Source organism: Paramormyrops kingsleyae, chromosome 1 (genome assembly GCF_048594095.1).
Source record: "Paramormyrops kingsleyae isolate MSU_618 chromosome 1, PKINGS_0.4, whole genome shotgun sequence".
In the NCBI taxonomy this organism is placed as follows: Eukaryota; Metazoa; Chordata; class Actinopteri; order Osteoglossiformes; family Mormyridae; genus Paramormyrops; species Paramormyrops kingsleyae.
Window position 1 is genome coordinate 65,193,511 of NC_132797.1, and position 13,070 is coordinate 65,206,580.

Below are 13,070 nucleotides of genomic sequence, written 5' to 3' on the forward strand. Positions count from 1 at the left end.
GGAGGGTGAGGATGGCATATTGTCCCCCAGAAAGGGCGAGCGAGTTGTTGAGAGGAGAGAGAGGAACTGTAGAAGACTGATAATAAGGCCGAGAACAGAAAAGAAGGACGGGGGTGAGAGAGAGAGAGATGAAACGAGACAGCAGCAGGCTCCTGCCTTGGGTGATATCCGATGCGTCTGGATTCTTCGGTCCCTGGGGGTGTGACGGACGCCTCTGTGGCTACTGTTCCTCCGTCCAGCCGCTGATTCTTCCTCCCGTCTGGTCCGTCTCCTTAACAAGGCCCTTGGTCTCCCATACAGGGCTCCAACGAGTCATGCTCATTATGTGGCCAACAATTTAATAGCTCTAAGGTTCTTACCACTCTCTTGCACATGCACTGTAACCTAATACGTATCACACACACAGATACACTCATCCCTTTTAAGAACCCTCTCTGAAAAGCAGACTTTAATATATTTCTGAGATCCCTTGATAATAGCCAACTAAAAAAGAAAGCCTTCGACTTTAGACATGACAACGTAGGAAATAAAATCCATTTGATTCTCCTCAAGTTGCCTCCAAACAAGATTTACTGGCTTTTGAGGCTGTGCAGCACAGGTTCCTGAGGTGAATGTCACATCTTAGATGAAACAAAAATATGTAATGTATGTACAAAATCTTGTTGATAATAATTTGGTCTTTTCCCAAGTTTTTCTTTGTTTTCTCACGTGCCAGAACGTCTCCCTTTAGTGTGAATTTCCTCGATCATGGAGTGGTTATCACATTGCCTCAGCTGAGAAGTTATCATATAAGCACCGTTTTAATGGCAGCCACGGTGAAAGACGTTTATATATGGAAGCGGCTTTGCTCCCACCATACAGACATGGGGAACAGCCTGCGGGGAACCTAGATGAGGGCTGTTGAGATGGTAAACGTTCATTTCGTCCTTTCTGGCACTTCAGTATTTCAGAATGGAAATATAATATGAAAGGCAGTTTTTTAGCTTTTTAGCAACGCCAGTTAATGTGTGTGGCTGAGTCCGCGAGGGGCAGCTGGGGGGCGCCGTCTCCACTTTGCATGTTGAACCGTAACCGGGTCTCGATGCGAAGCAAACTCACAGGATTAAGGATTGAACGGTGAAGGTAAAGAAAGGCTTTGCCGCTTCAACCCCTGAGCCAGCCAAAAGGAAGCTACTCTGCGCCGAAGAATGGGAAGCAGACAGCATTCTTCCCCCATAGAACACTTTCATCTTCAATGCGATTATTTCCACATCTTCTGTCACTCCTTAGAAAATGCCAGAACAACGGCACTGAGAGGAAAAGGAGTCTGAAGTAAACCTTCACAAGCACTGTATGCATGTCAACTGAACACGATAGCTGTAAAATTAACTTAAGTTATATAACAATTATATATATATATATATATATATATATATATAACACACACAGATGTATATGTACTATAAATGTATATATAATAAAATATATATATATATAAATATAAATGTATATATATACAGCATAAATATATAGATATAGTATGTATATAAGGTGTGTGTGTATATATATATATATATATATATATGCTGTATATATGTATGTGTCTCTGGGTAAGACAGCAGCGGGTTGTGGGTTTGGATCCACTACCAGCCCGTCTGCTTGGAGTTTCCTAACCCTCTCCGTGTTTGTGTGGGCTTTGTCTCTGAGGTTTTTTGTTGTTCTTTTTCTATCCTCCTACATCCAAAAGCAATCTGTTTAGCTGTAGAGACTCTCAGTTCCCCATACCGTGAGTCCACCGTGATGGACTGGTCTGCTTTGCTCCATATGCCCTCCAGGACTGGCTCTGGTTCACCAGCAAACAGATTTGGAGGCAGAGCCAAAAAAAATTGTTTTGCTTTAATCGGTTTATTCCTAGACCATGTAAGACCGTTGTAGACGCGTTTTAATGTTATGAAATATGTTGCAATGCATTTTTAAATATTATGATGATGGAGAGATTTGGGGGCTCTGGCCATAAGGTAACGGTGGCTGTTTTTTCACGTTTCAGCAAGAGAAAGAGGAGCCGTGGATGACGAAGCTGGTTCCCGGCGTGAATGATTTCGTGGTTCTGCAACACCTGCAGTGGAACACGCGCTACGAGGTTGAGATCACCGCGAGGAACGTCAAGGGTCTTTCGAAGCCCAACTACTACCAGTTCTCCATGCCACAGAAGCCTGACATCACGGGTATGCAAATGTCCATCTTCTTCTTCTTCTTCTTCTTCTTCTTCTTCTTCTTCTTATCATTCTCCAGTTGTCTTTAGTAGCCCTCTGTGTTGGTGAGGAAAGGAACCTCTTACCACTAATGAAGCAGGTGGTGGCCCTATGATGCCCAACAACCTGCCCAAGCCTAATTGTTGATTGGGACTCATGGGCTGAATCAATAAAGAATACAGTTCCTTGACGACGTCTTTAAGCTTCTCTTGTTGCTAGCCCCACGCGGATCCGGCCAGCTGGCACCCGTAGGCAAACCTCTCGTGGTAGCTTCTCCAAACGCTCACCGCAGATCCATCTCCTTTGTCCTGCTGCTCTTATATCATATTTTTTTTGTTGCGAAATGCCAGCAGTATCAGTCGACTTTGTTGCATAAGCGCCTGCCAAATGGCAGCAATTATCCAGTGGGTGTATGTCACTAAGGTTTCGTCCTTCAGCCAAGCTGGCTCTCTGTATCATGCTTCAGGTTATTTATACGCTGCCAGAGGACCGCAGGGGAAATCCTACCATATTCCGCACACCTGTTGCTAGTGTGGGATTACCCCAAGTATTGAATATTTGATTCACGAGTCTTGCACTCTGATATTTCCATTCTTTCACTCACTCCCCGCAGGTGGAGAAATACCGACAGGCTAAAATTATTTATCTGCACTATACCATACTTTGAATACACCAAGCAGAAGGTCTTATTTGTTGGAATCTCTCCATGGCTGGTTTCTCTAGAGTATAATTCCGGTCTTCTGGATGAAACTGGCAGTATCTAATATGTTAGATATCAGAGATTTTCAGACTGGGGACCATGGCCCAGCAGGGTCAGTGTAATAATCCAATCTACGCAATACATTGACCCCAAAATATTCAAGGGGAACCTTCCCCTGAGTCAGAAATATTAAATCCCCCCCCAGTCCTTGCTTTAGTTATTTATGTGCAGAGGTAGGAAGTTCAGGTACAGAAAGTACGAATCCAGACCAAGATTTTGCTTCACCTGACCTGTTAAGTACACTATGACTGTGGTTCTTTATACTTTAAACAAAAGATTGTTCTAGATTTGTACTTTGTGCCACCTCTGCTTATATCATCACGCATCGGTGGTGGGGGGCCCTAGGGATGGTCCGTATTCATTTGGAAGTCCCTGGTTTAAGAAAGGTTGAAAACCTCTAATCTACATTAATATCAGAAGTTTGTCTTTGAGTGCACACAAAGGGGTAAGCATTCCAGTGTATGCAGGAGAGAAGTGAAGGAAAGCGACCCAGCATAGACAGAAAGTTAATGTTTATGTTTTTATTAGTTCATTTTGTTACTCTTGGCACCCTTCACACGCAGAATATGTCCGACAGGTAGCAACACCCAAAGCAATCATTGTTTACATTTTCAGAGATGGGGAGTGCCAATCCTTCATAACAGGAATGACACAGGTGACATAGCAATTAAGTTTGCCATCAATGGTAGTCCACTGCTAAATTGTTGACTATTGAATTCAAAACCTGCTAATGCATGTTTATGAAGCGGTTTATTTGTGTGGAAAATCAGATGCTACAGCTTTTACATGTAGCAGATTCATTAAATGCATATACGGCTCTAGAAAAAATTAAAAGTCCACTTCCATATTTTTATAAAAATTGTTTTTTACATCCTGGTTTAATCCTGGTTGTACTGCCAGAAGGCTCCTCTGAGCAGCAGGTTTCTTCCAGGCTCAAAGTTTCTAAGACAGCAGGACACAAGAACGAGGTGAAACAGGACACACTGGCAATGACCGAAAACCAGGCAGGCGGAGGGCAGAAGCAACTTTCTAATGGCAGAGATGACGGTCAACTTATCCGTCGGTGCCTCAAGTGACCTTCAAAAAGAATGGGAAACATTAGTCGTGTGAAGTGCACTGCTAGGGCAATCCATAACAGGCTCCTAGAAGCAGGACTGAAGTCCCATAAAGTGAAGGAGAAGCCCTTCAACAATGTGAAGCATTAGCTGCAGTTTGCAAAAAGAAAAAGAAAAGAAAAAGTATATTTTACACAGACGCATACCCATAAATTGAAAAATGAGAGAAACTGAAAATTTTGCTGTGGTCTCTTAATTTTTTTCCAAAGCTGTGTATGTATTTGTATATAATATAAACATTTGTTATCATTCACATGTTTAGTGCTCAGGTTTGTCCAAAGTGAGGAAAACCTGGGGCCAGAGAACAGCGACAGCCACCTTCTGTGGTACGGCTGGGCCTCAAGGGTCCAAAAGTTTATATTATGCCAGCAACAGGATTCGAACCCAAAACCTTTCCGATTCAGCCACATATCTGTCTACCACCCCTTCTGTTAATGATAGCTGCTTCAAATACTCCGCCATAACGTTTCTGTGCCTGACAGCAAAAATGTCACTGAGCTGTCCGGCGCAGCCATAGCCCAGGGATTTGGTGTCGTTGGTCTGGGCTGAATCCCCTCATCTATGCATTCTTACATCTATCCTTCTTCGGGGCTTAACGTGGCTTATTTACTGCGGCATTTTCAAAATTCACCCAACTGCACCCAGTGACACATTCGTAGAGGTGTAGATGTGGTTCTGAAGACTTTGCGTCTGATGGAAGGCCACAACTGGGCCCCTGGTGTCTTTGTCGTGACGCCGGCCGCTTTACGTCCAGCCTGCTTCTCTAACGGAGAGTGAGTCCGTATAGCAGTTTGCTTAAACGCGATTGCCTGTCTGCTTTCATTAAGTCTCCGCACCGTGGCCCGGAGCTCGGGGGACCTTTGGGAGGAGGACAGGCAGGGAATCCCAACTTCGATTCATCTCGGCAGTACATGAGCGATAGCCCTTCCTGTCTCTTTATCCATAAAGCCGGAGGAAGCAAAACCCCTCATGTAAGGTGTTCTCTAATCAGGGGGAGAAACTTTTAAGCTGGAGCTTGGGAGTATCCCTGTGTGTACATAGTGCATTACCTTCATCCCCTGAAGAGAGGCAAAGCCTGATACATATACATGACGGACAGAACCTCGCAGGGGGAGGGAATCCACTTCTTTAAAGTTTAAACGTAAAATTGCTGATGGTATGAATCATAAACCGCAGTAAAGTGAGAGTGGATGCGTGTGTGTGTGTGTAATCATTGCATTATGGGTACCATATTTCCCCACAATGCGATAATAATATTTTTTTACCTTGTAGAGTCATCATTTTTCTGGTCCCCACAAATTTCATCATCCTCAATTAAAAACAAAAAAAGCTGTGAATGCAATCAAAAAACTAAAAATGCCAAAAGTCTGAGTAGGGGTTAAGAATGTTATACTTAGAATTACGGTTATGCTCATAAAAATGAATGCACGATCCCCACAACGATATAAATACAAACCTGTATGTGTGCATGTGTACGCGTGTGCGTGCGTGTGTGTGTGCGAGTGTGTGTGTGTGTGTGCGCGTGTGTGCAAACTCAGTAGTCATACATAATCTATCTCAGTGCACTGCGTGTGATCGTTGTCATTCGTTGTGTTGTTAATCAATTTTCATTTGTGTATCTTCTCTCACCCCCCTGCCACCCCCCCTTGCTGACTCACGCCCTCCCATCGTCTGTGCCCCCGCTGTTTCTCTCCAAACCATCCTGCGCTTCTCTTCCCTCCTGATGAATAATGCATCGCATTCGGCACCACGGCAAACGGCTGCGGCTTCTTTGTTTCTCATTGAACAACCACTAAACCTGTTGCCTTTCTATTTTTTTATAAACCCCACTTGAAAATAAACACCCATGATTGCTGTGTTATCCCGCTTCCCTTTTCAATGTCTTGTTTTTTCCATATTCCTAAATCAAAATATGTCTGCCTTTCCCCCAATTTTGTAATTAACCCTGTTCTATCTACCCGACGAAATGCAAATCGCTGTTTACTGCGCTACCTTCTGTTTTTGTGTGATTCGTCTTTCGAACTCTGCCTTTTTCAAAACATTTCACTGTTGATCCTTCAATGAACTTCCGGTGTTAACATTTCGTCTTGTACTTTTGTTTGATTCCAATTTCTACAATGTTCCCACAAACCCGTATCTGGTCCTCTTTATGATTTAATACATGCTTCCTCACCTGATTTGTCATGTATGAAATGTAACTGCTGCCCATTGCATGGTGCTCATGCTACATGTTGCTGTTCTCCATGATATCTTTCTTCCATCTGCTGTGTGATTATTTCTATTCCTCCAATACTGCGATTCTTCATTGCATAACTCCTTAACATCACCCCACCCTCCTGCTCCCCAAATCATTGCCTCATAGCAGATGAATGTTGCGATCCCCAGCAGAGTGGACGCAGTGGCGCCCCCACCTGGCACCTGGTCCCAGCTGCGGCCATCATCGGACTCTCCCTGTCCCTCGCGTGCCATTTGTGTCAGTGTTGATGTGCTCCTCACCCCACCCTCGCCATGGAGACTCCATGCACCGTTGCTGTTCTCATCCCCAGAGGGAACGTCATCCACATGGAGACTGCTGTACCTCCTGAGAGCTCTGCATGGGCAGCCCGTGTGTGGCTGTGGATTTTGAGAAGGCGTGTGTGTATCTCCATACGGTGTGTGTGTGTGTTTGTCTATGAGTGCATCTACTGTATGTAAGCCAAGATGGACGGATCCCCCCCCCCACATCACTTGTGAATGATTTGGAGACCCTTTATCGTGTCATTGTCACCCCCCCCCTCCCCACCAAGGCACAGGTGCTTACTCTCTGTTTCAGGCAGCCATTGCTGGACATGATATACATCTCCTAGCCCACACCCCCAGTCCTAGCCCCCACCCTATCTTGAATCGTCCATCTTTGTCCCAAATTTGTCTCCCATGCCCCCTCCCACTGTTCCCGAAGACTACTTTGTGTGTTTTGCAATGTCTGACTTTCATACATCATCCAAATGAAAATAAACTACTGATTGAAAAAGAGCCCTTTGGAATGACACACTTATTGGACCCTCTCAGCTTTCATACATCTGACTTAAGCATGATTCAATTCAAGCATCACATGGCTGGTTCATCTACACTTGATTTGGTTTGGGTAATATAAATGTATACAGTTACAGCTAACAGCCTGATTTTGGGATCAGACATGGTTCTGAGGATTTATATATGATTGCCTTGAAGATGCAGTTGAAACACGTGTGTAATGTGTGTGTTATGAAATAGGAAAATGCTTATCATCATGATTATGAAAATATTACATATGAAAATACATTATGATGTCTGTTCAGGTGCACCTTCCCCCAAATTTAATTATTGATTTGGAGTAATAAATGTTGAAGGAATATTTCTATGCCAACAAAAACAATTTCTAATTAATATGTTTATATATGTGCTGTATAGGGTAAAATTAATAGCCCAAATGTAATGATTAATCCTGTATTAATCAACACTGCCTACATTTGTATTGTATAACATTTTTATTTTCTGTATACTTATTAGTCCGACTAATGCCATGCACATCAGCACTATATAAAAGCAATCAATCACAGCCAGAAATACCATTTAATATCTATGGAATTCAAACGTTCATTTATAACATTGATGTTTAATATCACTCTCTTTAGAGCTTAAAATGCATGTTTATATGATAGTAAATACCAAGTACATGTCACATTAATTTGAGGTATAATTATATGTATGCTTATTATATTTCACTTAATAGAATGAGAAGTTTTTCTTTCACATGCCTCACATTTGTTGCAACATTGTTACATATGGTGCTGATAATGAAATTCTTCAGTTTAAGTGAATGTCTAATGTCATTGGACTTTGATGTGTGCCACCATATCAATTTATATTTAAACCAAAACAGCATGAGTGGGCGTTTCTCACATTACCATAGTGAACATTGGTGTAACGCAAAGACTGTTGAGAGAAATATATGTTGCAAATTAAATTAATTTGGTTTGATTTAGAAAAGGAATGTTCAAAAGGGGAAGGAGAGGTTTTGATTGTTTGGCAACACTTTACTTAAAGCCACGTTTTTACTCTTTTATAAACCCATTCATAATGCAACATAATGCATTCATAAGGCATTATCAACATGCCTATAAATATTTCTAAAAAGGCATAACACATTATAGCCATGCTTATTATGCAATATGACTGCCTTATGAAGCTCTCATCTATAATGCACTATAGATTCCTTTATAATTCAGCACAAGGCATCCTTAATGTGTATACCTACCATTATAATAAAAATATATGTATCTGTAATACATTATAGATGAGAGCTTCATAAAGCATTCATAATGCATAACACACAGGGCTATAATATTTATATTATTTTGATAAATATTTATTGCCATGTATATAATACTTTATGAATGCATTACAATGCATTATGAATGTATCTATAATGCATTATGATGACTGCTTTAAGTAAAGTGTTACCAATGTAAAATTATGCCTGGACTTTTTCAGGTTGGACTAAATAACGTTTTGGATTCATGTTAATATTTCCAGTGAAGCTGGCTGCCTCACATCATAAGAAATCTAACCCGAATCTTGAATGTTTTATTATTTGCTATTAATATGTCTACAAATGACTAAAAACATGGCCTTTAGTAAAGTGTTACTGATTCGTTTTTCACAGTGTTAATTCATTGTCCATTTTCAGTTGCGAGGGAGAACAGGCAGTGTGATATGGCTTGGGGTTAATCTTCAGCACCTACAATCCATTTCCTGCTTTTTTTTAATGACAAGGGGAGGTTTTTTCAATACAGCAGTGCAAGAGCATTATGGAGATCTGTATCTGAGACGTTCTCTCAGTGCGATTCTCATCGACATCAGTAAGCTCACACACCAAACGATCCTGCTAACTCTGGGACCATCAAATACTCTGAACATGTTCTAATTATTCATGAAGAGTTCTTCTGAGGCAGCTTAACCCCAAAGATGACACTATGATATGCAGCAGGTTTCAACAAATTCTAGAAATTTCTACATCTCCTGTGACCATTACCTGGTGAATCATTGAGCAGTATGGGGGCTACAATCACCCCAGTGGAAATTAGCCTCTGGCTAATTTCGTCCACTTCTGTAGTGCAACATTTAAGCATCACAATTATTAATCTAATAATTAGAAGTGAATCTTAAATAACTCTTACCATATGATGTGAAGCATGGAAATTTATCGTGTTTTTGAACATGAACCCGGAGAAGGAAATGGCTGGAGACATTCTATCGAACCAGACTGTCCACATTAAGATTAATTTGCCAGACTAGGTTATTTACCAGAAGATTCTATTAGATTATGTGATGTCCCATAGGATGCATTTTTAGGCCTAGCCACATGCATCAACAGAGATAGAAACAAGTATAACCCATAAAGGAAATACACTTTGAGCTCCTAAAATGGGACTTTGTAAAATTGCCCTCATTAAATTGTCCACCAAATCAGCCGAATCTAGATAAAGCTTTATTTAAATCGAGTCAAGTACCACGGCACTCCGTCACTTTAAGGCTGTAAGTGCACTTTGATGATGTTAATACTTCTGCAACCTGGCTCCACAATGGCTGAACAATAGACTTATTGGATTAGCGATGCGGGTAACCGTGTTTCACGGCAGCATTACATCGACGGAAGGACGCTGGCGTTTTCCTGTTGTTTGGCAAACTGGTGTGTCACGATGCAGGCCAGTGGAGGGATGTTGCACAGGCCCTGCTTCGTGGGTGGGCCAGATGGGCGGAAAAGCACAAGGAAGCCAATTTTAATAATGAATAGCGGACATAAAATGGCATAAGAGGCGGAAAAATCAAGCTGTAAAAGCCCACGCAAAGAAGAGCACACCTCACGCAGTGTCGAGCGGGAAAGCGGAAAGGCTAATCGCCATTAGCCTTCACTTGTTGTTCTGCTGTTAATAATACTTATGTGATCGCTTTTATGCTGAAGATTCTGACTCGCACAATCAGATCCAGCTGGGCTCCATAAACTGGGACTTCTGTCAGCATGGGGCTGATGGTCAATCAACATTAACAAATAAAAACCATCGCAGCACTCAGACTGCATTTAGCCTTTGCTGGTTTCCCCTTGCCATGTGACTGCCTAATTTGTTATGCCTGATGGTTCGTCACCAAACCAAAATGAAAGCCAACGCACCAGCCGATGCCGTTCGACTGAAGGCTCGGCCAGCACCCACACTCTCAAATCAGGGTCGTCCCATTCAGTTTAAATTTTTATATAGTCCCTTTAACATAAAAATACCCAAAGTACTTGATGCAGCAGCCATATAATATCACAGGCTCACATGAGATCAGGTAAAATTACAAGCTATTAAAATAAGAGTGGAAAATGGCAAACAACAGGCCGCAAAAAACCATTTGGTACTTTAAAAAAAACAACGTCTGTGGTCCAGGGCCAAATAGCAGCAAAATCGTCCCTAAGCAATTATGCCTAAGCTTGATATTACTTTTCAGTCCTAATCAACCTGATCCCAATTATAAACGCTCATATCTAATGAAAGGAGTCTTCTGACCATATGGTGTAAGTTTTCACCCACTTAAAATGATGTTAAATATAGCTGATCCTGACACCCATAGAAACTGGGGATGAAGGGAAATTCTAAAGCCCCAACTTGGAGGGCAGAGAGGTCAAGTGGTCAAAGATGGATGACTCAGGAACTCACGGATGACAAGGATCATTCCCATCCTTTGACCACATTCTGGATTTTACCTACTGTGTTTTAACACAATACATGTCCACACGGCCATTAATTAATCCACATAAGTTGGAATTTGCATAAAAATAAAACTTAATTTTGTCATGGTGTTCCATGCCTTATTCTGTGTTTGATTCCTAGTACTCCTCAACTTGACTTCTTCTAGAACAATTTTTTACTGTACCCTGTAGACATAAATTGCTAGAAATCACAACCACTACTCCGTCAACAGGATTTAAAAAGCATTACATTTCAAGCATCACATCTCTATTTAAGTCACAAGCGAGTCCCAGGGTGAGTTGTTGGTGGTTCTGTTTTATAGTTTTGTATTTACTGGGAAGAGCCTGTATCTATTTCATATTTATGAAAGTTTGTATACTTCAGATTCAGGTGTGTGTTTGAGGTCAGCTTTCTTTTTTCAGTTTGAACAGCTGCAATCCAAAACACATCTATCTGTCTGTAATGGTTTTTGGGGCCTCGTGGTCGTCGACCTTGTTGTCTCTCTCACAACCAGTATTTTGTTTCCTGTTAGGCTCAGCTTTATAAATTGGACACTTGACGGTTCATCCCAGAAAATACTTTGGTATTCCATGGTAATTTCAAACTGCAAAAGACTAATCCAAAGTGAACTCACAAGCTGTTTTGTTAGAACAATATTATTATCATGCAATATTGCCTGCTTCTCCCTCCCAAAACAAATCTCTGCTCTCAAATTGGGATTCGCTAAATCCATTCGGGTACAAGGTCATCTATCAAACACCTGCTGTACAAGAATTTCTGTCTGCTACAGGACAGCTTACTGTGCATTTCCCTCATACATCTTTCAGCCCCTTCCATTTGTAAAGTATAAAGACCTGCTGTATGTTCATTTTAATTTTCAGGATTTTCCTGCCCAATACAGCCGCCTTGACGGTTTGCACAAAGCACTTAGCTGTTCCATTCAGAGTTGGAGATATAAAAAGATGACAAGCTGCTCGATTGCTTTCCTTTCCGGGAATGTTTTGATGTAACTGTGTGCCGTTGCAGGACATCGATTGTTCTGGCCGCCTGAAGGGGCGTGAACTCATCTAAAAAACTGCTTATGGTGACCATACTGCGTGGGTGTCCGCCTCCGCAGTACCCATAATGAAATTTTGTGATATTAGACTTAGGAACCAAATCAAGGGATTCTGATTGGTAATCAGAGTAAACTTTCTCCCGAATGGACACTGGAAGGAATCTGTTTACTCGGCAGATGAGGCAGATAAGGCAATTAGCTTCCTGCTCTATTTGTGGGAAATCGTGTTGTGCCTTGAGGCTTGTGCTTTCATAACCATCTGGAAAATATCCAGGATAACAGCTCCTTAACTTAACGCATCACAAGCCAAATACAGCTTCGCTTAAGAAAGACTTTAAACAAGGTAGACTGGTAATTCCCATCATCACCAATGCTTAAACCTTGATGGAGGTAAATACACAACACACATTTCCTTAGATAAGATAAATGACTTTTAAAATTATAGAAATTTTAACTTTACTTAAAGCATTCATGTATAATGCATTATAGATACCAAATATTATAAACACAGCTATAACTACTTATAAAGAGGCATAACACATTATAGCCATGTTAATTATACATTACAAAAGTTCTATGAAATTCTCATCTATTATGAACTCTAAATACCTTTATAATGTATTATAATGGCTTATACTGACCATTAAAATGCATTATGAGGGTATCTATAATACATTATAAACATGGATATAATGTGCTATGCCTATTTATAAATATTTCTAGCCCTGTTAATAATACTTTATGAATGCATTATAAAGCATTATGAATGAATCTATAATTCATTATGATAACTGCTTTAAGTAAAATGTTACCAATATAAAATTACGACTGGACTCTTTCAGGTTGGACTAAATAACGTTTTGGATTCATGTTAATATTTTCAGTGAAGCTAGCTGCCTCACATCAAAAGAAATCTAACACGAATGTTGTATTCTGAACAGCCACATTCCTGCTATCAAATCCATGCCCCTTCCACCAAAAACTCATGTTATTTTTACGCATCTCCTCTTAGCTTCCTCTCAGCTAAGCCAATTTCCCTCCTTTGCATATGTCTGCAAAACAAATTCAGAGCAGTAGCTATCAGGAGACATAAAGAAGGCTGTCTTTAAGAGGAGCAAAATGTAAGACGAAAACAGAGCCCCCCGTCTCTCTGCACCA

The 13,070-nt window shown here is 41.0% G+C and overlaps 1 protein-coding gene across 6 annotated transcripts in view; it reads left to right on the forward strand.

Annotated features, from left to right (window-relative positions):
- Positions 1–13,070, forward strand: part of ncam2 (neural cell adhesion molecule 2) — a 222,801-nt gene that overhangs the window by 201,043 nt on the left and 8,688 nt on the right. For 3 of the 6 annotated variants that reach the window (XM_023835627.2, XM_072717699.1, XM_072717704.1), the window contains exon 15: positions 2,027–2,204. In XM_023835627.2, the coding sequence (XP_023691395.1) occupies positions 2,027–2,204 (178 nt within the window). Of the gene's footprint in view, positions 1–2,026; positions 2,205–6,468; positions 7,119–13,070 lie in introns of those variants that run through there. The other 3 variants (XM_023835604.2, XM_023835618.2, XM_023835611.2) reach the window with 3 other exon arrangements.